The sequence below is a fragment of the Neomonachus schauinslandi genome, chromosome 2 (genome assembly GCF_002201575.2).
Source record: "Neomonachus schauinslandi chromosome 2, ASM220157v2, whole genome shotgun sequence".
Lineage (NCBI taxonomy): Eukaryota > Metazoa > Chordata > Mammalia > Carnivora > Phocidae > Neomonachus > Neomonachus schauinslandi.
Genome location: NC_058404.1, coordinates 7,442,446 through 7,468,293, shown reverse-complemented (window position 1 = coordinate 7,468,293; position 25,848 = coordinate 7,442,446). Strand labels below are relative to the sequence as shown.

Below are 25,848 nucleotides of genomic sequence, written 5' to 3'. Positions count from 1 at the left end.
ACATACAACTTGATCATAAATTTTAAATCTAATTTTAAGTTTATAAATGCCTATAAAAATTGAACTTAGTAAACAGACTTACAAAGAAATAGAAACCTTGATTAGTTCTATAACCATTAGCAAATTAGATCAGTAGTTAAAATTCTTCCCACAAAGAATGTAAGTGGCCTGAATGGTTTTACTAACTAGTTCTACCAAATATTTATGGTGCAGCTAAAGCTGACGCAAACAGCCCCAAAGTCGTAGGGTATGGAAAAAGGAGGTCACTTTACAAGGCTAGTATAAATTTACTTCCAAAACAAGAAAGCAAAAATTAGATGTCAGTCACATTCATTAACATTCATTAACATAGATATCCCTATCCTCACCACTACAATTTTAGCCATATTTTATATTCCTTTATTTCAACTTCAATCTGTTTTACCATCAGTGGCTTCTTAAATTTTCCTCAGATACTCTAGTCACACACCTGCCTCAGGACATTAGCATTTAGTTTTCCTGTTCGAAACCTTCTTCTCCCACAGACCTTCTTGGACGGCTCCTTTCTCTCCTTCAGATCTTTTTTTAAAATGTCATCTTGGTTATTCCTTTCCTGAAAAAACTGAAATCATTATTCCAATATTCCCTATGCTTCTTCCCTGTTTTGGTTTTTTCTGTCTGCACTTTTCACAATCTCACATATATTATTACTTCTGCATCTTGCTTATTGTCTGTCTCCCACCTCTAGAAAGAGAGCAGAGTTTTTTGTTTACTTACTTACTTCCACAGCCCCGGCAATTAGCATACTGCCTGGCACTTGGTGAGGACTCAGGAACTATATGTGGAATGAATTGATAAATGCAAAAGTATTGAACAAAATGTTAGCATGACGAATTCAGCAATGTATGAAAAATACAGTATGACTCAGTTGGATTTTTCTCAGGAATGCTAGTTTAAGTTAGAAAAATTTATTGAAATGGCAGATAAAAGGAAACAAAATTATTTCAACAGATGAGGGAAAGCATGTTATAGAATCCAAAATTAAAGAGACCTCTTTAACCAATAAATCAACAGCAAACATCACACTTTATGGTAAAACATGCCAAATGTTTTCTTTATTATCAGGAACAAGAAAAGGTGTCCTTTTCTCATTGTTTCTACTCTTCTCATTGCATTTTACCTGACAGAATAAGCCAATAGAAAGATAAATGCAAGGTACAAATAATGAAAAGAAAGCTCAAAATTTTCACAGATGATATGATTATCAAAAAAATACAGAGTAATGCACAGAATCAAAATAATTCAGAAGATCATCAAAAGAATTTGGCAAAATTTCTAGGTACATAAATCAGTATATAAATACCAGTCAGAATCCCAATTAGTTAAATTGTGGAATCAGACAAACTGTTCCTGAAATTTACATGGTCATGTAGAAGAGACATTAATAGCATGATACACGTGAGGAAGATGAACAAACATATTGTAAGGCAGGGTGACATTGGCCCAGAGACAGACCAAGACACTGATGGACCAGAATAGACAGCCCCCAAATACACCCAGACCTCTCAGGGTATTTGGTGATGACCAAGATGTCATTACAGCTCGGTAGAGAAAGCATCAACTCATTGATAAATGGTGCTAGGAAATATTTATCAATGATTTAATTGTCAGTGTCATTTGTCAATCTCTTTTCCAGAATCCACCACTGTGTTGCTAACCTCTCTCCTCAGTTGCTTATATTCCAGGCTCTTTTTCGCATTGGTTTACATTCTTTCCCTTTGACTTACCTTGGTGCACTTTGTGAAATGAGCAAAGGCAAAGGCTTGTGTTTACTTACATGATGTTTAATCATGTATCTCCTCTTTCTAAAAAATTTGGAGTATATCAGGAACTTCTGGGTTTTTTTTTTTTTTTAATTTTTGTATTAGGACAAGTCAGTGTATAGCCCCACTAAATACTGGACAAATGCTAATGTTTCAGAGTGTGTTGAAAAGGAAGTGTTGTAATTCCTTGTTACTTTTTTTTTCCTTTGAAAGTAAAGGCATAGTATTCATTCATCTGAGAAAATACAACCAGGAACTGGGTATGTATGAGAAGTGCTTCACTGTGTATATGGATAGTGTCCACTGGAAAGCATGTAAATTCCATGTTCGGTATTTGAACTACCAGCTCTACTTGACAATCAGTGGCCTATTCTCCTCATATCTAGTCTTGAAAGTGTTTCCTGGGCAAAGTAGTCTTTATTGTTTTTATAGAGATTTTCTCAAGAAATGTATTTTCTCCAGTGCCAACACTTCACGTACGATGCTTTCACCGATAATCACTAAATGGAGTGGTTTCTCATTTTGAGGGGCAGTAAAAACGTGGTGGTGGGTGGCAGCCGAATCCTCAGCCTTAAAGGATGATTGTTGGGAGCATGTCCTGGGCCCCAGAGCACGGTTGCCATGGTGATTCTTCTGCTCTGCCAAGGCTGTTTCTCACTGTGGGTGGAAAGAACTCCCCTGCCAGCGACTATGTGGGATTCTGGCAGCTGGAGAGAAGGCTGAAATGATGCGCTGCTTCCCCAGATGGGAGTTCTGAGAGTCTTCTTTTAAATCTAATAGGCAACTCAGGCCCTGTGGAAGAGTGGGGGTAATTAGGATCTAGCCCATTACAAGTGCAAAATGTGCATGTTAAGATTCTTCAAGTTTCTTATTTTGAGTAAAAGCCTTGCAGAGGATCAGGACTCCAGCTGAAGGAGTCTAGCCTGACTTGGCAGTGAGGGAGGGCTAGAGAAATTTGTATTCATCAATAGGGTTAATATAATTCTGAGGGATTTAAATGGCAGCATTTAAATAGGGACTAAAAGAAATATTGCCATTTAATTTGGAGATCTTGAACTCATTCAGAAATGCCTGTTAACTCAGGGTTGTCAATTTGGGCTTACGCAGTATTGAAATTTATCTCATGTTTTTCTAAATTTAAAAGGCACTACTGTAACTAGTCCTATAAACTGTGACATAATAACCACCACCACCCTCCCTCTCCTGAGATATATGGAGTCTAGGTAACTAGGCTTGCTTGCATGGGGGTCTTAGTATTGGTCCATCTAAACCACAATCGAGAAAATGTGAAATAAGTAGAAACTGACTCTGATAGAATTCAGATTAGCAGAATTAAGCAAAAATCTTCAGTAGCATTTTGATGATCATCTGTATAGGCTTACCACTTCATTGTTCCTGGGCCTCATTCTGATTTTATGTTTGTTTTGTTATAAGCTTTGATAAGACCCAGGAAAGGTAATCCCTATCTATGAATTTAATGTTTGGACTCTTTTCTTTATATTTAAACTTCTATTCTGAAGGGTTTTGTTGACTACATTAATCTGGTTTTGACACCTCAATGCCTGCAGAAAAAATCCCACACACCTATATCGAATTCTTCAAGAATAGTAGGGGAGAGAAATCACAAAGGAATTGGATTTGAAATTATAGGGCTGTTTGGGGGCACTCACCAAAATAAGGGTAACTCCTGTTTGGGTTGGTACTAATTTTGTTTCTTATTCTTCTTTATTTTTAAATAAACAATAAGGTGAAATTTTTACAACATGGAGAAACAAAGAATAATTCAAAGATTTTTCTGCTATCCTGTTAATCTCCACTCAAAACTGTGTTCAATGACATTCAGAGACTATACACTCTGGTCTCATCCATCTGCTAGTGAAATCTCTTCCTATCATATGAAGTGTCAAGCTGTTCTAACCTTTTCTTCTTCCCCACATTGTGTGTGTGTTTATTGGGGAACGAATGTTCAGGAAATGATTTCCTGGACTAACAATTGCTATGGAAGTGAGGACATGTTCAGATTTCCTTTTCTTGCCTCTGGGGCAGATGAGGTGAGCCATAATTCTCTCAAGAAGGCCAGTTCCAATGATCAGTATTAAAATTAGCAGGCTAGACCACTCTCTAAATATAAAATTAATTCACACACAACTTTACAATGATCGCATGCATTGTATGTTACTATAAACATATATGCATTCTAGATAAAGGGCACACAGATCTTCCCATGAATTACTTAAGTACAATAAATAACCATCCATTTTCCAATCTCACTTATTTGTTTCTGCAGAAAGGAAGAACCAGTTATGTAGAGAGTTTTTGAGAGGCTTCAGCATTACAAAAGGAGATTTGATCAAGAATTTCCAAAAGGAGAAAAGTAGGAGGAAATCTCTGGAGTAGGATATATATGGGGGAGATGGGGGGGAACACACACAAGTGGATGGAGGGGAAACTGAGATCATCTTAGGAGTGCTCTGAGCCTGGTAGCCCCTTACTGAGGCTTCCTTTCTTACCAGCAGCTGGTAGAGTACCTCATTAATATGTCTTATTGCAAAACATACACACTTAAGCTCTTAGAAGATATCTAGCAAGTTCTGATACTTACCTTTAATATTAACAACCAAGCTATCTTTCAAAAGACTAATGTGACAAAACTTTAAAAAGCAAAAGCGATTCCTGTCATCAAAGTATTTTTGAAAACCATATTACAATACAATCAGAGTTAATCTTATAGTTACAGGTGTATCTAGTAATGGTAGCCCTGACGTTTATTGAGTGGTTACTCCATGGCACGCACTATTTAACTCACTTTTTAATGTAAGGTAATGTAATGTAAATGTAATGTAATTTAAATTCCAGTGTAGTTAACATATAGTGTTTTATTAGTTTTGGGTGTACAATATAGTGATTGAACAATTCTGTACATTACTCAGTGCTCATCATGACAAGTGCACTCTCATCCCCGTCACTACTTCACCCATACCTACCCCCCTCCCCTCTGGTAACCACCTATTCTAAAGAGTCTATTTTTTGGTTTGTCTCTTTTTTTCCCTTTGTTCGTTTTGTGTCTTAAATTCCACATATGAGTGAAATCATATGGCATTTGTCTTTCTCTGACTGACTTATTTCACTTAGTGTTATACTCTCTAGCTCTGTTCATGTTGTTGCAAATGTCAAGATTTCAGTCTTTTTATGGCTGAGTAATATTCCATTGTATATATATACCACCTCTTCTTTATCCATTCATCTATTGATGGACACTTGGGCTGTTTCCATAATTTGGCTATTGTAGATAAGACTGCTATAAACATAGGGGTGCATATATCTTTTTGAATTGGTGTTTTCATATTCTTTGGGGAAATACCCAGTAGTGTGATTAATGCTCACAAGAACGACTTGAGGGGAATTCTTACTGTCACCCTTTTACAAATGATGAAATGAAAAGAATAAACTTGCCAAAAAACAAACAGTGATAGAGTGAGGATTTTACCTGTCCTGGTTTCTCATTTTTCAGTATCTTTCTCATTTTTTTTTAATCACGCACCACAGCAAGAAGTAGATTTCACATTTGAGTCACTACAAAGATAACATAAACTAATATCTGAACTCAAAAGCCTCTAAAATAATTTGCTTTACTGCATGCAGTGCACTCAGATATTGCCTAATCTGTTCTCTTTCCCTTCTAAAAACTGCTGAGCAAAGTTCACTAAACTGGGTTCGCAATGAACAGGTTTTGACCCACTGTTTTGAAAATACAGCTAAAGGGAGTTCCATAGAATAAATGTCATTGAAATAAAAACTTAAGCAGATGAAATTTGACAGCAATAAAGTCAAGATAGAATGATATACACGATGAAGATTATTATGGGAAGTCTGGGTCTGGAAGGAAGGGTTTCTATTGGTTTGGGGGTAGAAGAAGAGGAAGCCTTCAATGGAATTAAATATTCTCTTACTTACAGAGGATGGGTTTATAATTAAGAAACTTGATTTTTATACCCTGCAGGGCAGACTGGATGTGTGTGTTGATCTGATGTCATCTATAAATGCAAATACGCCTTCCCATAATTGCATCTATAAATAATTGCATCTATAAATGCAAATACGCCTTCCCATAATATTACGTTAATATGTTTTCGTTCTTAGAAAACTTTTTCTAAGAACGAAAACATATTAACGTAATATTAATATTAATACAGATGAAGAAAAAATATTAAATCCTAACTGTCTTCCGTTGGTCTTCTGCAGGGTGTTTTGAGTGCTGTATTAAATGCCTGGGAGGCATTCCCTATGCCTCCCTGATTGCCACCATCCTGCTCTACGCTGGGGTAGCCCTGTTCTGTGGTTGTGGCCATGAAGCACTCTCTGGAACTGTCAACATTCTGCAAACCTACTTTGAGATGGCAAGAACCGCTGGAGATACACTCGATGTCTTCACCATGTAAGTCACTCTAGGATTGCTTCTCGTCTTGAGAGTATATGTTCACATTGCTGCGTGTCGAATAAATAGGGGTCTAGAGTTCAGGGAGGCAATGTTACAGATGAAGAAATAAATAAGTGAGTCAAAAGAACTTTGACCTTTACCATGAATACAGGACACATAGCAGAAGATCTGAAGCCAACCGCATCTGGACTTAATCTGTGTTTTAATCTGACTGTCAAGTTTTATCAAAAATTCAGTTACCATTAAGTGGAATGCTTGCATTTCGTTTGCTCTTCTAATCTGAGCAGAGGCTGCTCTAGTAGAACAGAGGAGAGAGTAGAGAACAGGGCCAGGTATAAATGTAGACTCTGCAGCTAATTCTAGGACAATCACCAAAACTCTTTGAGTGCTCTTACCTTTTAAATTTTTTAATTCAACATTGGGTATGATATCATCATTCTTTCCCTGCCTCACAGAAGTGATGTGAACTTCCTAAGAAATCTTGGTGAATGGTTCTTATTGACTTCTCTTAACAAAAAATCATAAGTAATATTTAACAGCTTTCTGTAAACCTGATTTATGCTTAAAATGTACATTTAGCTCATAAAGTGCAAACTCCCAGGATCGCTAACCTTTAATATTATTTATTTATTTATTTATTTATTTATTTATTTTTAAAGATTTTATTTATTTGTTTGAGAGAGAGAGATACAGCAAGAGAGGGAACACAAGCAGTGGGGAGTGGGAGAGGGAGAAGCAGGCCCCCCGCGGAGCAGGGAGCCCAATGCAGGGCTCCATCCCAGGACTCTGGGATCATGACCTGAGCCGAAGGCAGACACTTAACGACTGAGCCACCCAGGCTCCCCTCTTTAATATTTTTTAAAAAGTAACTCAAACATAGTCTGGAAGTAAAGGAGTTTGGTGCTCAAGTTTCAGTCCCTTATTGCTTAATATCACAGAGAACAAATGTTTAGGACTGAATTCAGTTCCAAATAAATTCCCAATTCAGATCCTTTATTCAGTGATGCAATGCCCACAAAAAGAAGATAGCTTATTTTACACTGTATTTGATAATCCCAGCCTTTCAATTTCATTAGCCACCATAGCATTTATGGCCCCTACAACCTCTTGCATTTATTTCATGCTTCTTGATACTATGCAATTTTGTAATATTTTTCATGTTGCTTTATTTTGTCATTCTAAGTAAATTCAGTGATCATAATTTATATAGACTTTTCCTGGAATAAGATGGGTTCAGAGTTACAAATCTCAGTAGTTAATATGGCTGGTGAGAGTGACTTTGCTTTTTACTCTCATAACTCCATCAAAATGGTTAATGACATTTCTTATTTACCCAGGGCTAGTTCCTACTACAGTCGTGTAATTACAACTTAAGACCCTAATCTAAGACAACACTTGGTCAACTTGGACAACTTTCTAGGTAGAAGACAACTTTTCTCCAACTTCAATATCAGAAAATATATCATATTGCTAAATTTTTAAATAATTCATCAGCTATAGACAGTCTTGAACAAAATATTGCTCACAGATTATATTTATTATTTTATTAATTAAAGTTGCTGATTTCTATGTAAAGAAAAGAGAAAAATGGTATACATTTCTATTAAGCAATAGAGCAAGAATTTCCTATTTTGCAGAGTGGAGGGCCTGTACCTTTGGACAGAGGGCATAGCAAAATTCTGAGGAAAAGGAAATATTTATTTGAAATATTTATGCTTATCTAAAATACATTGGCATTTAAAATTTGGGAAAGACCGGCCATAAAATAAGAAATATGACAAAGCATGTGTGAGACTGAGAACCTCTCCAGGCATAGTTATTAAGAGGAGAAAGGAGTTGATGACCCACTCAGGTAAGAACTGAGATTATTTAAAAAACAGTCCCTAAATCTGAAGTATCAATTTAGAGCTTCGTCAGTGTCAGTGACTAATGGAGATGAATTAATAGCAAATTTTAAAAATCATAACCTAAAAAAACAAAGGAATTATATCACTTTCCTCATATTTCCCAGTGTAATTTTATTTTACAAGTTGGTTTTGAAAAATTACCATTATCCATTAAATTAAATTCTTTAAGCCCTTAGCAGACAGTTCATCAATTTCCATTACATTAGCTATATAGCATGGATTGATCCTTGAAAGTTTATAAATGATATTCATCATTTGGAATATGACTGAACTATCTGAAAATGCTTTGGATTATTGCAGGTTAGTTTCAGAGATCCCTAAGAAAATGATTGCAAGGATATATTTTAATGTGATAAAACTGACATTTTCTTTTTAGTTTTATCTCAGCCCACACTGGACAAAATATGTTTTCACTGTGCATTATTTTAAGCTACCACAGATGTCCTTAAAATCTACAGATTCTATATAGTTAGGCTACATCCAAATTGCTAACTTTAGATATAGAAGTATGTAAGAAATCATGAGTCTAATAAATGACATGAGATGATTGTATACATCTATTAGAAACCAATTGTCAAGATACTTATTTGACATTTAGACAGCAGACTTTAATATATCACAGAATTCTACTAAAGCTCTGAAGTAGTAGTGTGTGTGGGAGTTCAGAAGAGAAATCGGAGATCATATGCTTAATTTGGTACTTTTACCTTTACTCTGTCCCATTGGAAGTTAACTGTAAAATTAATAATGCATTTTTGGAATGGGAAGAATACCATTTTGATTGGAATAAAAGCAAGTGCTCAAATTGTTTTTATATTTCAAATAACTAAAATTCTTTATACAAGGCCTTCTGAAGCTACTGAAGGAATTCAGACTCTTTCCCTGTCAACAAACGGTTCATGAAAACAGAGGGAAGATATGTACCATAAACTACTCGGTACCATTGGTGCCAACTGATACATTCAAAGATTCACATACCGGTTTAGAGCAAGTAGAGATTATCCTATGGGATGCTGCCTTATAGGGATATCCGAGGAATAGATAAGGTGAAGGGGAAACAGAGAGCGTAAAATAAGGAAATATAGAATAGAGGTGGCTGAGAAATGAATTTGCAGGCAATACAATTTACTTGGAAATGAGCTAAGGTAAGTTTGGAAAAGAATGTGTAAGAGAATGGGAAGAAAGCACCCGTTGGCCAATTTTAGTCATTTATAGTCTGTTTTTGTCTCCATAGTTCACATGCTTGGTTCCACCAAATTAGGCACTCCTGTATCATTTCCTTTATAAAAAGGAAAAGAAGCCTGTTTACTGGATGTGTGAACTAAAACATAAAACCAGTTGCCCAAGCCTCCACTTTTCCTCCTGTAGTCGTCAGGATCTAAGGATTACTTCATTCTTTATCTCAGTTTCTCTGTCTCTGTCTCTTCACTGTCTTCTTTCTCTTAAACACATGCACACATCTCAACATGGGCAACATCTCCTAGTCTATAGGCAGAAATGTGAAGGTCAAGCAGAGTGAAAGATGACGATTTCATTTCAGTAATCATCTGTCTAGCATGCAAAACTGACTTCTCATAAATAAGTTTGCATATAAATAATAAATAATATTATAAATTCATAAATACTATAAATACATATAGGAATAATCTCCATTCTCATGCAACCCGTGTTTTGGACATAAAACTCTCAGTACCATCAGCCTTCACTAGAGGAAGGTGACCGAAGTGTAGCTCCTCCATCTTCAGCTGATGTCATCCATCAAACCATTGTGTCATATCCCATTTGAGAAGTGTACATCCCCATAGAGAGAGAATAGAGGGAATTTCTCAAAGATTTTGTGACCCATTGATATATTTTTAAGTATCACTCTGTCCCTCCTCATTAACTTGGTTTCTGGAAAGCTTTTCATCCCTTTCAAGTCCATGGTCTTTTGTTGGCTCCAAAGTGTTGTGACAATGAGAGTGTGGCCTAGCCCATTGCTTCCCTTAAAGGATATTCTTACACTCTGACTACAGCTTTTTTTGGTTTGGCATCTCCGTTCAGGCCCATTCCACACTGGCAACAGTTCACTGCTTTACCACTTTCTGCTATGTAGTGAGGAGATCATTTTCTGATCTGTGAGTCAGACTTCCTTACCTGAGAGCCCCTTGGCAAGGTATTATTATGTGTTCCATCACTTTCATTTGGCTGAGTGAGCAAGAAGCAGGGTATGCATTTTACTTCTGCAGAGCAGATTCATAGAGGACAATGAAATATGGAAACTGGTTAGAAAATTAGATCTCAAACAATCCAAACCACTAATTTTGCTAAGTGACTTGGCTTCTTGAGTAACTCTCTAGAGGACTGAGCAAGAGACAGTCTTATTCACAAATACATGCCCCTGTATATTAATTAGACAGGGACTGTGTTTGGGTTTTGACAAATTATAGTGAAGGTCTAGGATCTGGTACCCTTGATATTCAGAGTGAATGTATTTTATTTTCAAAGTTTAATACTGTGACTTGAACTTAATGCATCAAGAACTGAGGTTACTAGATAATGAATTCTTTGGTATTGAATGCACACATAAAAATTAATCTCTGTTTGCCTAAAACAAAAGCAGGCAATAAGCTCAGATAAAATAGACATATTGGTTTTGCTCTCAACTTCCTATGTCTGTAACTCTAAATCTGCTTATAGTTCAGACATTTATTTCTTGGAACTAAACGAAATAGAAAACAGTCATGGATGGAAATGAGAAGGGAAAAGAAAGCAGGAATTCATGGTAAAACAAAACCGGGTTTCATTGAATGACAGAAATCACAGCAGTACGTCAACTGCCAGGAGATTGACAATCAAGTCAGATTGCTGTAATCTTCTGCTTACAAGAATTTTGAAGATCAGACAAATTAGTTTTGAAGCAAGATTATTGATTACTCTTGGAGATTCAAAAATAATTTCAGTCCTCACTAGAACTTATGTTAGAACACCATATAGACTTCCTAACTTCTGGTTTAATACACAGAAAGCATCTCCTTATGCAATATTTCAGCCAGACTAGTAATCCTCAAATGAGTGTTAAACAAACAAAAACACCTCACTCATATAAAACAACAACAACGAAACCAAGTATGTAAATCATGAGGACTTGAGGTAGAGAAACAAGCAAGTGTAGAACTGAGCACTGGTTCTGGGGTCAAACTTCCCCAGTTTATTTCATGTGGTATCTGCCCCTTTCTACTTTCTTGCCTTGGACAAGTTTAACCTGTCTGCCTCAGTCCCTCATCATCTGTAAAAGGGACTTAACTAATGCCAACTCCCTAAGGCTGTTACTCGGATAAAATGAGTTGATATTTTAAAACAGTTATAAAGGGCTGGTACCTATTAAGACTACGCACCTGTTTATGAACATGCATCTGCAGCTGACTGTGGTGATGATGGTTTCAATTATGATGGTGGTGTCTTCCATGAAGCTGGACCACGATTTTAATGCCCCATATCACGCTTCCTAAAGGTGTTTGTCCCTACACATACCCTACTTACCACAATACTCTTAATGCTCTACGTCTTGACTAGAGTAGATGTTTCAAAGTAAGCACCAAGAGTAGGTTTCAGACTCGATTAGAATTCAAAGATCTAATTTCTCTTCTCTTTTCTAACTTCCAGAAATACAGCAACTTTAGAAACAAATATTTACAAATAAGAACATGATGATTTCATTCAAATTCCTCTACATATCTGGTAGAGGAAAACTTGCCTTGCTTTTTGTGATTCAGAGAGAGATTTTGGTTGGACTCCAATTTATAGGGCAATAGTTTTTGACTCTGTAAAGAACTTTCCAAAAGTCAAGAGTTTTCTAAAGAGTACTTGGTCTGCCTTGGAATGTACTGATTTGCCTGAGAATGAAGGTATTCAGACAAGGCTGGTAATGAACTTCTAGTTCTGAGATGCTTACAACCTATAATTCACTTGCTAAACCTTAGTCTTTATTCAAGAGCAGCTATCTTAGTGTTTTTGCCTGCTTTGAAAATTGAATAGCAAATATGGAATTTAAAACTTACTGTATTTATTATATTTCTGTGTTTTTGTTTTCAAATATGCAGATATAATTTTTCAGGCTAATCCTTTGTCTGATTTGTCTTTTAATGAATCCACTCATTCAGCAAAAAATAGTGGGTTATACTATGTGTCAATTACTGTTCTAATCCTTAGGGGTCCAGAGTAGAACAAGACAGATTGATTTTCCTCAAACACTGACATGGGAAAGATACGTTAGCAAAGTGCCATCCACATCAGACTAAACAGATAGGAATCCAAGAATGGTAGAGTCAGTAGTTTCCAGGATGCATCAGGTTAAGAAATAGAGGGAATGGAGAAACTACAGTAATTAATAGTATAGGGCACAGGAATAAAAAAATATATATCAAATGGACTAGAATAGAGATAGTAAAAAGAGAATTAAGTATATATAAGTAGTTATAAGTAATATAAAATTATGTCCCTATTCACATTTTTACCAAAAGACTTTCAGATGAATTGAAAATTTTAAATTTAAGAATAAACTAATTTGTAGAAGCTAGAAGAAAAATAGATTAAGATTTCCTTTATCATGGGGCAAGAAGTAACTAAGAAATATAAGATATCACAAAGGAAAGTATATATGGATTTGATATAATATAAATTAAATTTTATTCAATGAAGTATTACTTTAAAAAAATTAAAAATACACAAAACCCAGAAACATATTTACCACTTACATGACAAGAGGTCCTAATTTTAATAAAGGCAGTTAATTCAACAACAAAAGGATACATTTTGCAGTAGAAAAATAGAAAAAAATATAAAAACTTATTTCATTGAAGAATACAAATGATTGATAGATTGTAAGTATATGTCCATCCATACTACTAAACTAAGAAAGTTTATTAAAATGATACTATTGTTTTTACTGTCAAATTATCAGAAAAATTAAATGATAATACATGGTATTGGGAAACAGAGAATAAGCCCTCTAACTGTTCTCAATGCATTTTTATTTTGGTTCAGACTTTCTGGATACCACTTTGACAATACATTCCTTACAAAGATTTATCTGAAATGATCATTATTACGATGCTGTTTGTAAGAGTGCTGCATTACCTTCCTACTGTTGATGGAACAAATTACAGCAAATTTAGTGAATTAAAAAAAACCCCAAATTTACTGTTTGGGTTGTGTGTGTGTGTGTGTGTGTGTGTGTGTGTTTTACAGTTCTGGATATCAGAATTCTGAAATGGGTCTTACTGGGTTTATGGAAATAGGCTGAAATCAAGGTATTGGCGGGATTGTGCTCCATCTGGAGGCTCCAGGGGAGAATCTGTATTTTTATTTCTTCCAGCTTCTAGAGGCCACCTGCATTCCTTGGCTCGTGGCCCCCTTCCATCTTCAAAGCCAGCACTGTAGCATCTCAGATCTCTCTCTGGATCTGACTCTGATTCTTCTGCATCTTCCTTTCATTTATTAGGACTTGCGATTATATTATATAATATATTACATCCTGTCAATGCAGGATAACCTCCAAATCTCAAATTATTAATTTAATCACATTTTCCAAGTCTCATTGAACAAGATAACATATTTACAGGTTCTGGAGATTAGATACAAACATCTTTGGAGGGGCCATTATCCTTCCTACCATTGAATGAAAGTAGTAGAGAATTGGTAAAATATATTGTGATACCTTCAAATGATAGAATGTGCCATAATCTTAAAAAAATATGTTGATAAAATTATAGAACATTTAAAATATTCATAGTATATTGGCCAAAAATGAAGTTTGTAAAGCAGTATAGAATAATCATAACTTTTGGAATGAATTATAATTACTATGGAAAAAAAACTGGGAGGGTAAGCAGTAAATAATCTGATTTTCTGGTTTTAACTTTATTTTTCTCTATAATGGACATATATTGCTTTTAAATCAGTAAAACAATTGTTTATAGAAATATCATCAAATTTTAAAGTTCAGATTCAGAAAGGAGGTTAAGTATTTCCATGAATTGCTTAAGAAGTAGGAAAAAAAAACACAAAAGTAGCAAAACAAAGACTTCTTATGGAATCTGCTATTTCATCCTGTTATGGACACAGTCAGTGACTTCATGATCAGAGGGGTTATTAATGCATTTTGTTGACATATCATTAACAGAATACTCATTTTTATAGATAAGAAGAATTTAATTTTTCTAATGTCATATTCAAAGTTCTTTGTTCTGTTAAGTTCATATATTGCATGTTGATAAGAGAGTACTTTAGTGAAAGAGGGATTCAAGCCAATATGATAATATCAGATATATCATAACTTAAATATATCGACGATTTAAAATTTTTAAATGCATTTTGGAATGTAACATTAGTAAATGCCCATCTTCAGATTGTTTGAAGAAAGCTTTATGTAAGAATAGTTGAATGTTTGGAAATGTCAGTTACATATATAAGGTTGTGACAGGCTAAATAATGGCCCCCAAAGATATCCAGAACCTAATCCCTGGAACCTGAAACTATTACTTAATGTGCAAAACAGACTTGAAGTTGTGCTTAAGCGTCTGGAGGTGGAACACTCCCTCACCTCAAGAGACTGGGGTGATATATTCAAATTACTGAACAAAGGAAACTACCAACCAAGAATACTATATCTGCTAAAAGTATCCTTCAAAAATGAAGGAGAAATTTTTAAAAATTCCCAGATAAACAATAGCTGAGTGATATTATCACCATTAGACTTGCCTTACAAGAGATGCTAAAGGGAGCCCTTCAAATTTGAAATGAAAGGACTTTAAATGGCAACAAAGAAGCCCATGAAAGTATAAAGCTCACTGGTAAAGGTAAATATATAGACAAATACAGGCTGTAAAACTGTAATGTATGTAAATCACTTTTAATTCTGGCATAGAAGTTAAAAGACAAAGGTATACAAAAAACTATATAAACTATAAAAGTGTGTTAACGGATACATAATGTTAAAAGGTGTAAGTTGTAACACCAATAACATAAAGTGTATAAAGGGGAAAAGTAACTTTAGAGTATTTATTTGCAATTGTGGTTAAGTTGTTATCAGCTTAAAATAGATTAAGTATGAGATGTTTTATGTAAGACCCATCATAACCTCAAAGAAAATACCTTTAGAAGGTATACAAAAGAAAATAAGAAAGCAATCAAACCATGTAAAAAAAAAATCAACAAAATAGAAAGGAAGACAAGAGGAAGAGACAAAAAAAGCTACACAACAGATAGAAGACAATTCAAAATGGCAATAATAAGTCCTTCCCTACCAGTAATAACTTTAAAGATAAATGGATTAAATTCCCCAGTCAAAAGACATAGAGTGACTGAATGAATAATAAATAAGGTCCAAACATATGTAGTCTACAAGAGAATTGCTTTAGATTTACAGACACACATATGCTAAAAGTAAAGCATGAAAAAAGATATTCCATGCAATGATAACCGAGAGAAAGGAGGGATGGCCATAAAATATCAATCAAAATAGACTTTAAGTCAAAACCGTCAAAAGAAACAAAGGACATTATATAATGATAAGTGGGTCAATTCACCAAGAATATATATGCACACAACATCAGAGCACCCAAATATATGAAGCAAATATTGACAGACCTGAAGAGAGAAATAGATAACATCACAATAACAGTAGGGGGATTCAATATTCTACTTTCTATACAGGATAGAACAACCAGACAGCAGATTAATAAGGAAACAGAGGAGTTGAACAACACTGTAGAGCAAATGGGCCTAACAGACTTATCTAGAACATTCTACCCAACAGTAGCAGAATACACATTCTTCTTGAGTGCATATGGACATCATCCAGGATCGATCCCATGTTAGGTCAGAAAACAAGTTTTAGCAAATTTAAGAGGCCTAAATTCCAATTGACATCCTCTAATTTACAATAGAATCAAGAAGAATAAAATACTTAGGAATAAACTTAACCAAGTGGTGAAATAATTTAAAGAAGCTACAAATAAATGTAACAACATCTCATGTTCATAGATTGGAAGATATAATATTGTTAAACTGCCCATACTACCCAAAGTGATTCACAGATTAAGTGCAAAATCCAAACAGAATTTGTTACAGAAATAGATAGAGCAATCCTAAAATTCATATGGAATCACAAAGGACCCCAAATAACCAAAACAATCTTGAGAAAGATGAATAAAGCTGGAAGCTTCATACTTCCTGATTTCAAAGCATAGTAGAAAGCTACAGTAATCAAAACAGTGTAGTAGTGGGGCGCCTGGGTGGCTCAGTCATTAAGCGTCTGCCTTCGGCTCAGGTCATAATCCCAGGGTCCTGGGATCGAGCCCCTTGTTGGACTCCTTGCTCTGCTGGGGGCCTGCTTCTCCGTCTCCCTCTGCCTGCCTCTCCCCCTGCTTGTGCACACTAGCTCTCTCTCCCTCTCTGTCAAATAAATAAATAAAATCTTAAAAAAAAAGAAAGAAAGAAAACAATGTAGTAGTGACATAAGAGACATATGGACTAATGCAACATAATAGACAGCCCAGAAAGAAAACCTTGTACGGGCAAAGTGATTTTGAATAAGGGTGCCAAGGCACAATGGGGAAGGGGTAGTCTCTTCAATAAATGGTTCTGGGAAAACTGGATATTCACTTGCAAGCAATGATATTGGACCTTTATCTTACCTTATAGACAAAAATCAATTCAATTCAAAGTCGATGAAAGAACTAAATGTAAGACCTAAAATTTTAAAACTCCTAGGAGAAAATAGAGGGGGAAACTTCATAATATTGGGATTGGCAATGACTCTGGGATATGGCACCAAAGCACAAGCAACAAAAGCAAAAATAGACAAGTGAGACTACATCAAACTTAAAAGCTTCTGTGCAGCAAAGAAAATACTTAACAGGGTGAAAAGGCAACCTACAGAATGGGAGAAAATATTTGCAAGCCATATATCCAATAAGGGGTTAATATCCAAACTATATAGGAACCCCTACAACTCAATAGCAAAAAACCAAATAACCTGACTTAAAATGGGCAAAATACTCCAATAGACATTTCTTCAAAGAAGATATACAAATGGCCAACAGGCATATGAAAAAAAGATGCTCAACATTACTCATCATCTAGGAAATGTCAATCAAAACCATAATGAGGTATCACCTCACAACAGGCAGGATAACCATTACATAAAAAACAAAGTATGATCCAGCAATCCCACATCCAGTTATTTATCCAAATGATTTGAAATCAAGATCTCAAAGAGAGATTTGCATTCCCATGTTAATTGCAGCATTATTCACAATAGCCAACATGTGGACATTACCTAAATGTTCACCCACAGATGAATGGATAAAAAAAAGGAGGTTTATACATAGAATGGAATATCTTTAAGCCATAAAAGAGAAGAAAGTCCTGTTATGTTCTCCAAACATGGATGAACGTTGAGGACTTTATGCTAAGTGATAAGCCAGTCTCAGAAGGACAAATACGACATGATTCCACTTACATGAGATACCTAAAGTAGTCAAACTCATAGAAACAGAAAGTAGGATGATGTTGGTCAAGGGCTGGGGAGAAGAAGAACAGGGAGTTCCTGTTCATGGGGTTTAGAGTTTCAGTTACACAAGATGAACAAGTTCTCAACACTTACTGTACAACACCAGGCTTATGGTTAATACTGTGTTGTACACTTAATTTAAGAGGCTAGAGCTCGTGTTATGTGTTTTTTGCCTCAATTGAAAACTAATAAAACATGGATATTCTCCATCACAACTGTGAAGATTCCAAAACAGTTTCAAGTAGTCTCTAAAATTGCTGATGTATTTTTTTTTTAACTGAAGTTGAATAGGATATACATATATATCTAACTCTGAGCTGGAAAATCCACTCACCTCCTACTTGGTAATATACTGGTTTTAGGTGCTTAGGAGGAAGCAGCCATTTCCCTACTTTGAGAAGAGGTATATTACATGCACGAGCAACTTGTCCTCATTACTGTCAAACTACTGTATTCTCATAGTCTGTAACATACACGTGCGTTAGACAATATGCAAATTACTTTAAAATAGTCCTTACAGATACAGAAATACTAAAGAAGTAAAGGAATAAAGTAACTGTATGAGTTTCTTGGGTTGACTATAACAAACTCGGTGCCTTAAAACAACACAACCCTATTCTCTCACAGTTGGGGAGGCCCGAAGTCTAAAGCCAAGGTTTCAGCAGAGCTGCACTCCCTCCTGAGACCCTAGAGAGGATTCTATTCCTTGCCTCTCCCAGGCTCGCTGGTTGCAGGCGTTCTTTGATTTTAGACCCCATTGCTCAAGTGTCTGCCTCCATCTTCACTGTCCCTCCTCCTTTTCTGAGCATCTTTCTCAAAACTCCCTCTGCCCATCTCTCATAAAGATACCTGTGACTGCCTTTAGGGCCCACCCGAGTTTTCCAGGATAAGCTTCTCCTCCCAAGATCTTTAACTTATCACCATGTACACCCTAGAAGGTAAAATTGACTCTTTGCCATATAAAGTAATATTCAGAGGCTTCAAGGATTAAGAAGTGAATATATTTGGAGGGAAGCATTTTTTTAACCTACCACAGTCACCAATGTTCTTTTTTGCTTTTACAACAATTGCTACCTATAAAAGCTTTTTCTAAGTATGAAAATATCAGAAACGTCTAGCAATACATGAGCACAGTAAATATGCCTATATAGTTCTTTCTGGGGGCACTTTTTTTACATTTGCATAGCACTTTATTTCTTTTTAAGTTTTTATTTAGAATCCAGTTCATTAACATACAGTGTAATGTTAGTTTCAGGTGTACAGTATAGTGATTCAACAGTTCCTTACAACACCCGGTGCTCATCATGATGTATACTCTTAATCCCCTCCAAAGGTGGTCTTTTTAAATAAATGATGTTAGGACAACTAGACAACCTTTTCTTCATTCTTTTAATTTTTATTGCTTTTATTTTTGAGCTTCTTAACTTTGTAAGTAATATATGAATACCTGGAGTTTTATCCAAGCAAATCCCTGACATCATATCATGTCACCCCAAAATACTCCAATATGTGTCTTCAGAAGAGGACTTTTAGAAATAATACAAATAATGCTGTTATAACAGTGGACAAAATTAACAAACCACTTCACTCTTTGATATTGTAACTAATATGAACCTATAAAATATGGATGCTGCTAACCTCCCCATCCCCCAGAGAGGCATCCACATCTGAGAGTTTTCCGGTGTGATAGACAGCCGTTTTGAAAAAGATAAAATTAGATCCAGTTTCTGCACTACCCAAAGAATAAACACCAAATTGATCAGAAGTCTAAGTGTAATAAAATGGTATGATACACATGCTAGAAGAAAACATAATTCCTGTATAACCTGGCTATTAATAAAGGCTTATAACTATGACTAAAATCCCAGTGTAACAAAAGAGAAGACAGATAACTTAGACAACATCGAAGTTTCTGTTTCTTTAAGTGTCAGGCAAAATGCCATAAGCAAAGCCAAAAGACAGATGGCATACTAGGAGAAAATATTAGCAACATGTGTTATAGGTAAAAACCAAATATTCCCAATATACAAACCTTATAGATAAGTGGGCAAAAGATATGACAATTCACGAAAAGACAAATGTTGCTTATGATTGTATAAAAAGATGTTCCATTTCACTCTTACTAAGATAAATACAGCAAAACTATGATACCAGTTATCACCCATCAGTTAGCAATGATTCAGAAGCTTGACAATATAGTCTTTTGTTGGGGCTGTAGACAAAGAGTCTCATACATCCTTGTTGGGGATGCAGAAATGGTACAACGCTTACAGAGAGGAATTTGGCGGTTTCTAACAGAAAGCTACGTGCTTTCACTTTTCAACTCATCAGTCCCCCTACCCTAAATATACACTATCAATTGTTCTAATACATTTGTGCAAGATTATTCATTGCAGTATTATTTGTAATTGCAAAATACTGATTATCTATCTAAATATTCAAGCACAGAATATGGGGTAAATAAATACATATATACACTAGGACTACCATGCAGTTGTTGAAAAAAATGAGGAAGATCTCTGAACTGATATGGAGTGATTTTAAGGATGTTATTGATCAATAAAAGCTAAGTGCAAAAGAGCATGTGTATAAGCTACCTTCTATGTAAAAGCAAAAGGAAAACAGGAATATGTACACACACATATACACATGCTTGCCTTTACATAAAAAAACACAGGAAGGATAGCAAGGGAGCAATGAACAAGGAATAGGTCGGAAGGGATAGGGGAGGTCATGACCCTTCTCTGGGGGTATCTTTTTATACAGATTTGACTCTTGGAAGCATGTTAATGATATTCTATATGTTCAAAAATGAAATTAAGTCAATATTGATGGGATAGAGGACCTAAAACTGAAACAAACTGAAACAAATAGATCCCCACTGCATTTCAAATGAATGCCCTAAGCACAATGAAGGGAAGAAAAAAGAATGAACTAATCCAAGTAACTTAGAAACTCAGTATTTGACTATATACTCTTAGTCTTGGGTGGAGGGTTAGGGGAATTGCAAACATTCTGAATTCTTTTCAAGTAGGTTTGATTTTTGTAATACTTTGGATGAAATAATTTTAGATTTATTATGAATCGAACAAAAGAATATATGTGTTATTCTTGGGAATTAGGATTCTCGCTAAGGAAGAAGGTCACACAAATACAGAGTGGGGGAAGGCCACAAAAAACCCTGTGGGAATCGATTAGATTTGGAAATATCACTATGAACTCGAGATTTCTAAAATAACGTGTGTGTCTGATATGCAAATATATGTGTGCCAGTATATGTATGTCAAGTTCACATAGATACTTGAATGTACGTGTTTACGTCATTGTATATATGAATGTGTGTGTGTGTACATGCATGTGTTTCCTAACTTGGTACGCTGAAAAGACCAAGAGGCAAAGACACCACAGCAGCAATGAGTACCCACGTCTTGGTCTCCAATACTACTGCTCATGAAAAGAACCAGGGCTTCAGATGTCCATCGACAGATGAATGGATAAAGAAGAGGTGGTGTATATATATACAATGGAATATTACGCAGCCATCAAAAGGAATGAGGTCTTGCCATTTGCAACGACGTGGATGGAACTGGAGGGTGTTATGCTGAGCGAAATAAGTCAATCAGAGAAAGACAATTATCATATGATCTCACTGATATGTGGAATTTAAGAAACAAAACAGAGGATCATAAGGGAAGAGAGGAAAAAATGAAACAAGATGAAACCAGAGAGGGAGACAAACCATAAGAGACTTTTAATCATAGGAAACAAACTGAGGGTTGCTGGAGGGGACATAGGGTAGAGGGATGGGGTGGCTGGGTGATGGACATTGGGGAGGGTATGTGTTGTAATGAGCACTGGGTATAAGACTAATGAATCACAGACCCGTACCCCTGAGACGAATAATACATTATATGTTAATTAATTGAATTTAAATTAAAAAATAAATATAGACACATTAAAAAAAAGAACCAGGGCTTGGCAAAGAGATGCCTAATTTGGGGGTTGAGGGAGGTATGTACAAAGAGAGCCTCGGTCCTCTTGCTGTGTAAGAAAGAAAGGAATATTTTACAAAAAATGATGGGCACATGTCACAAGGATATAGGAGTCGGCTTTGGGAATGCCCACTGGCCAAGTCTAGAATAATTTAAGCACCAAAATAATTAAGTAGAGTAGTGGCTTATAAACTTCAGAGAAAAAAGCAGACATCCTTAGGCCATATAATTAATAAATAGACAAATAAACAAAAAATTAATAAAAAGGGGAAAAGGGAGGGCTCTTGCTTACATCAGAATATCTAGTACCAACTGGTAAATGTGAATGAGTACTACAGTTAGAAAATGAGCATTTTGTTAATGCAATAGGAAGATTGGATTAGTCAAGATCCATCAATGACTGCTAACACTGGCAGGAAGTTTTAATGTAGAACAGGATGTTTGTCTCTTCACAGATGACTTACTAGCTACAAAGGAAACAATAGCAATTGCACAGTACAGAAATTAGACATCATCTTGTCTAGATGATCCAAATCAGCATCACTACTGAGGGGCAGATGCACAGAAAGTCACCTTTATTGTATTCCAGCCATGAATGAGTAATCTGAATCTAATCAGGAGGAAACATCAGACAAACTCAAAATGAAGAATGTTATCTAATAAGGACAGAGTGGGATTATACTCCTCAACAGCGTCAATTAATTTCATAAAGACAAAGAGGCTGTGGATGTGTTCCTGGTTAAAAGAAAGTAAAGACAGGTGGCCAGTGAATGCAGTACTTACCCCTAGACTGGATCCCTTATTGGGAAAGAAGATGCCAGGAAGTTCATCATTGGGTCAGTCCAGTTGGTAAAACTGGAATACAATGAGATTTGACACAAGTATTATATCAATGTTAGATTCCCTGAAGTCAATAAGTATACTGTGGAGAATTTTTCTATGTTCAGATGTAATTCTCCAGAGACAGAGAGAAACACAAGAAAACAATAAATGAGGTAAAATATTATAAAATAGATAAAGGATGTATAGTTTATCTTCATACTGTTCATTTTCCACAACTTCTTTTATAAATTTGAAATTATTTCTGAATAAAAATTTAAGTATATTTTAAAACATGTCATTTTAACCTAAAAGTTTTATGGAGAAGCCCATTGAATCAAATTCTTCAAAGTCCCATCTGTAAGTTGAAATCCTCAGATTCTTTCACATGCATGATAAGCTTGCAGGTTCACATCATCTGCCTCATTGCCCTTGACAAGTAAAATTGTGCAATATTTAGATTTTCAGACAGTGAAAATCAGTCACTAAACAATTGCCCTGGTACAGTGAAAATTAGCAGGCTCTTCTTATTCTTTTTATATGCAACAAATTCACTTATGCTATTGCATGTATTCTTTTAAAAATATTGTCATAACATCAAGAGTTTCTAAATCTCTATCAGCATGATCAAGCTTTCTAATCCCTCATTTGTCACCTTATAAACAGTCAACAGGCTATCTCCATCATTGGCCTCCACCCTATCTACTCCATTCATACTCTAATAATCAGAGGAAAGAGAAAAAAATAAACTTGACAGTGAGAAATATAGAGCAATTTTCTTACAAATGGATATCAAGAGTGTGAAAACAGAACGTTAGCTAACATATATCCCTCTCCACATACCATGGCTACACAAGTAGCTTTGTTTCTAGAAGTAGCAAAATTGTTAACTTATGGTTTTTCATTCCAAAGGGCTTTGGGATTCTCATTTAGTATCTAGAATAACAGAAACATCTGTCTGCAATTTATAGACGATACATGTGTCTCTCCCTGCCCTCTGCCTTTAAATACATGGGCACTGAATCATGAGAAAGGAAAGAATGCCCTCCCATTCCTCCATGGTATTATGCCCAAACTGGGCTCAGGCCCAGTTCCATATCCAAATTCTGAATCTATTAGTGATTCTGCCTCAAAGGCTTGATTTTTCAAAACTATAACTTTTCTTTAAAAACATAATTTTTCCATTATTGACATTGTTATCAGCAGAAAATATCAGTGACTGTTTACAGTAAGTGTGGAATAAAACATAATTATAATTGGCTATAATAAGAAAAATATGAGGTGGTCATTTAATTGAAAATGGATTCATCATTAACCATGATGCTTTCTTCCTCTTTTGTTTTCAAAACTCAGTAGTAGATATATAAATCTTTATACTTGATACTTTGTCATAATAGGAGAAATTATATGATGATTATCATACTTAATAAATGAATTTCAGCAGACTCTTTTCACAATGTGACTCAGTGCTTGCCCAAGACTACCTTGGCGTGAACAAGGGAAGGGGAGGCAGGAAGAAAAGAGGGGAAAACAAAGGTCAAAAGCCCTGTCAACAAATACTAGCAGAGGCTGAACAAAAAATATATACAAACATTAGGCCTCTAAAGCAAAAATGTTTTTAAATCCAGCCTCCCTTATGGACATAAATATTCTGTGGCTCTCATTCTGAAGGAGCCATGAGCACGTGAGAATCAATTGCTGCCAGTCAGGCATGAAGAGTTATTAAAGTAAAGCCCTTTGTCTCTTCTCCCCCAGGATTGACATCTTCAAGTATGTGATCTACGGCATCGCGGCTGCCTTCTTTGTTTATGGCATTCTGCTGATGGTGGAAGGTTTCTTCACGACTGGTGCCATCAAAGATCTCTATGGGGATTTCAAAATCACCACTTGCGGCAGATGCGTGAGCGCCTGGGTATGTTATTTGCCAATGATCAGGGTTTAATGTGGGTTTGTTGCAATAGCACAGAGGTGTTTGCATTCATCTGCCAAGAATTAAAGTAATTTTTTTTTTATCACGGTAACATTCCCTCCTGCGATGGCTATCTAAAATCTTAAAAATACTATTTTCTAAGTTAAGATTATTCCATGTGAAAATTCAGCTGCAGATTCTCAAATCATATGCAACACAACTGGTTTTTGTTTTAGAGGCAGCAAAGCTGGAGAGTGATTCATGATTTTTTTTCCCCAAAGGGCTTTGGGGTTCCCATACAATATTTAGAATTACAGAAAAAGTCCATCTGCAATTGGGGACAGTATATGTGTCTCTCCTCCTTAAATATATGCCTTTGCATTTTACTGTAAATTTGAGGGAACTATACTATGTAATTTCTGTTTAATATGACATAAGGTAAAAATTATACTGTTATATTTAATTATGTTTTAAATCCTTACTGATACGATATTTAATGGTAAATCAAACTTCTATTCTAGAGCTAGTACAATGCAGACAATGCATGTGTATCTGTTAAAGCACAAGAGCAGTTTAAAAATTAAGGGTAATACAGTTGAAAGGACTTCTGCATTTTTATGCAGAGTGATTTTCCTATAAAGAAATGTTGGAACTCCCATCATTGACTAACAGGCTTTTCTTCTTTTTCCAGTGTTCTATAGGAACGTCTACATCTCTTTCATATTAAGTAAGAGGTCTCTAATGAGGAATGATATAGTTTATTTCAGTCTTACATAAAAGTTTGAAAATAGCTGTTAACCACCAAACTTTTGTTGGTAAAACCAAAATTTTACCAGCTTGTAGCAAGTTCTATCATGGCGCTTAGAGTCAGAGGTGATAATTATCTGAAAATAGTTTGCCCAGTGTTATGGGTACTTGTAGTTGTCTTTGGAATCATTGCTTATAAGACTCATTTCTTTCCTGGAATGATACTTATTGTAATAACTATGTCTTTAGGATTAGTAATACCAAATTACAGATCTGGAGGAAGTTAAGTTAAAAGTCTTTGAGTCATTTAAAAAATAAAATAAGACTATTCTGTGAGCCAATTATCAGTGGTACCTCAGCAGTTTCTCTATTAAGAAAGCAAGTTATGAAGGGCGCCTGGGTGGCTCAGTCGGTTAAGCCTCTGCCTTCCGCTCAGGTCATGATCCTGGAGTCCCGGGGTCGAGTCCCGCATCGGGCTCCCTGCTCGGCAGGGAGTCTGCTTCTCCCTCTGACCCTCCCCCCTCTCATGTACTCTCTCTCTCTCATTCTCTCTCTCTCAAATAAATAAATAAAATCTTTAAAATAAAATAAAATAAAATAAAATGAAATGCCTGGAGGAGGGGCGCCTGGGTGGCTCAGTCGGTTGAGCGACTGCCTTCGGCTCAGGTCGTGATCCTG

The 25,848-nt window shown here is 35.6% G+C and overlaps 1 protein-coding gene across 1 annotated transcript in view; it reads left to right on the top strand.

Moving 5' to 3' along the window:
* The first annotated feature begins 6,045 nt into the window (after positions 1-6,045).
* The window catches only part of GPM6A (glycoprotein M6A), a 47,508-nt gene continuing 27,705 nt past the window's right edge, over positions 6,046-25,848 (top strand). The window contains exons 1-2 of the mRNA XM_021694160.2: positions 6,046-6,237; positions 24,270-24,426. Of these exons, the coding sequence (XP_021549835.2) occupies positions 6,197-6,237; positions 24,270-24,426 (198 nt within the window). The 5' untranslated portion in view covers positions 6,046-6,196. The remainder of the gene's footprint in view (positions 6,238-24,269; positions 24,427-25,848) is intronic.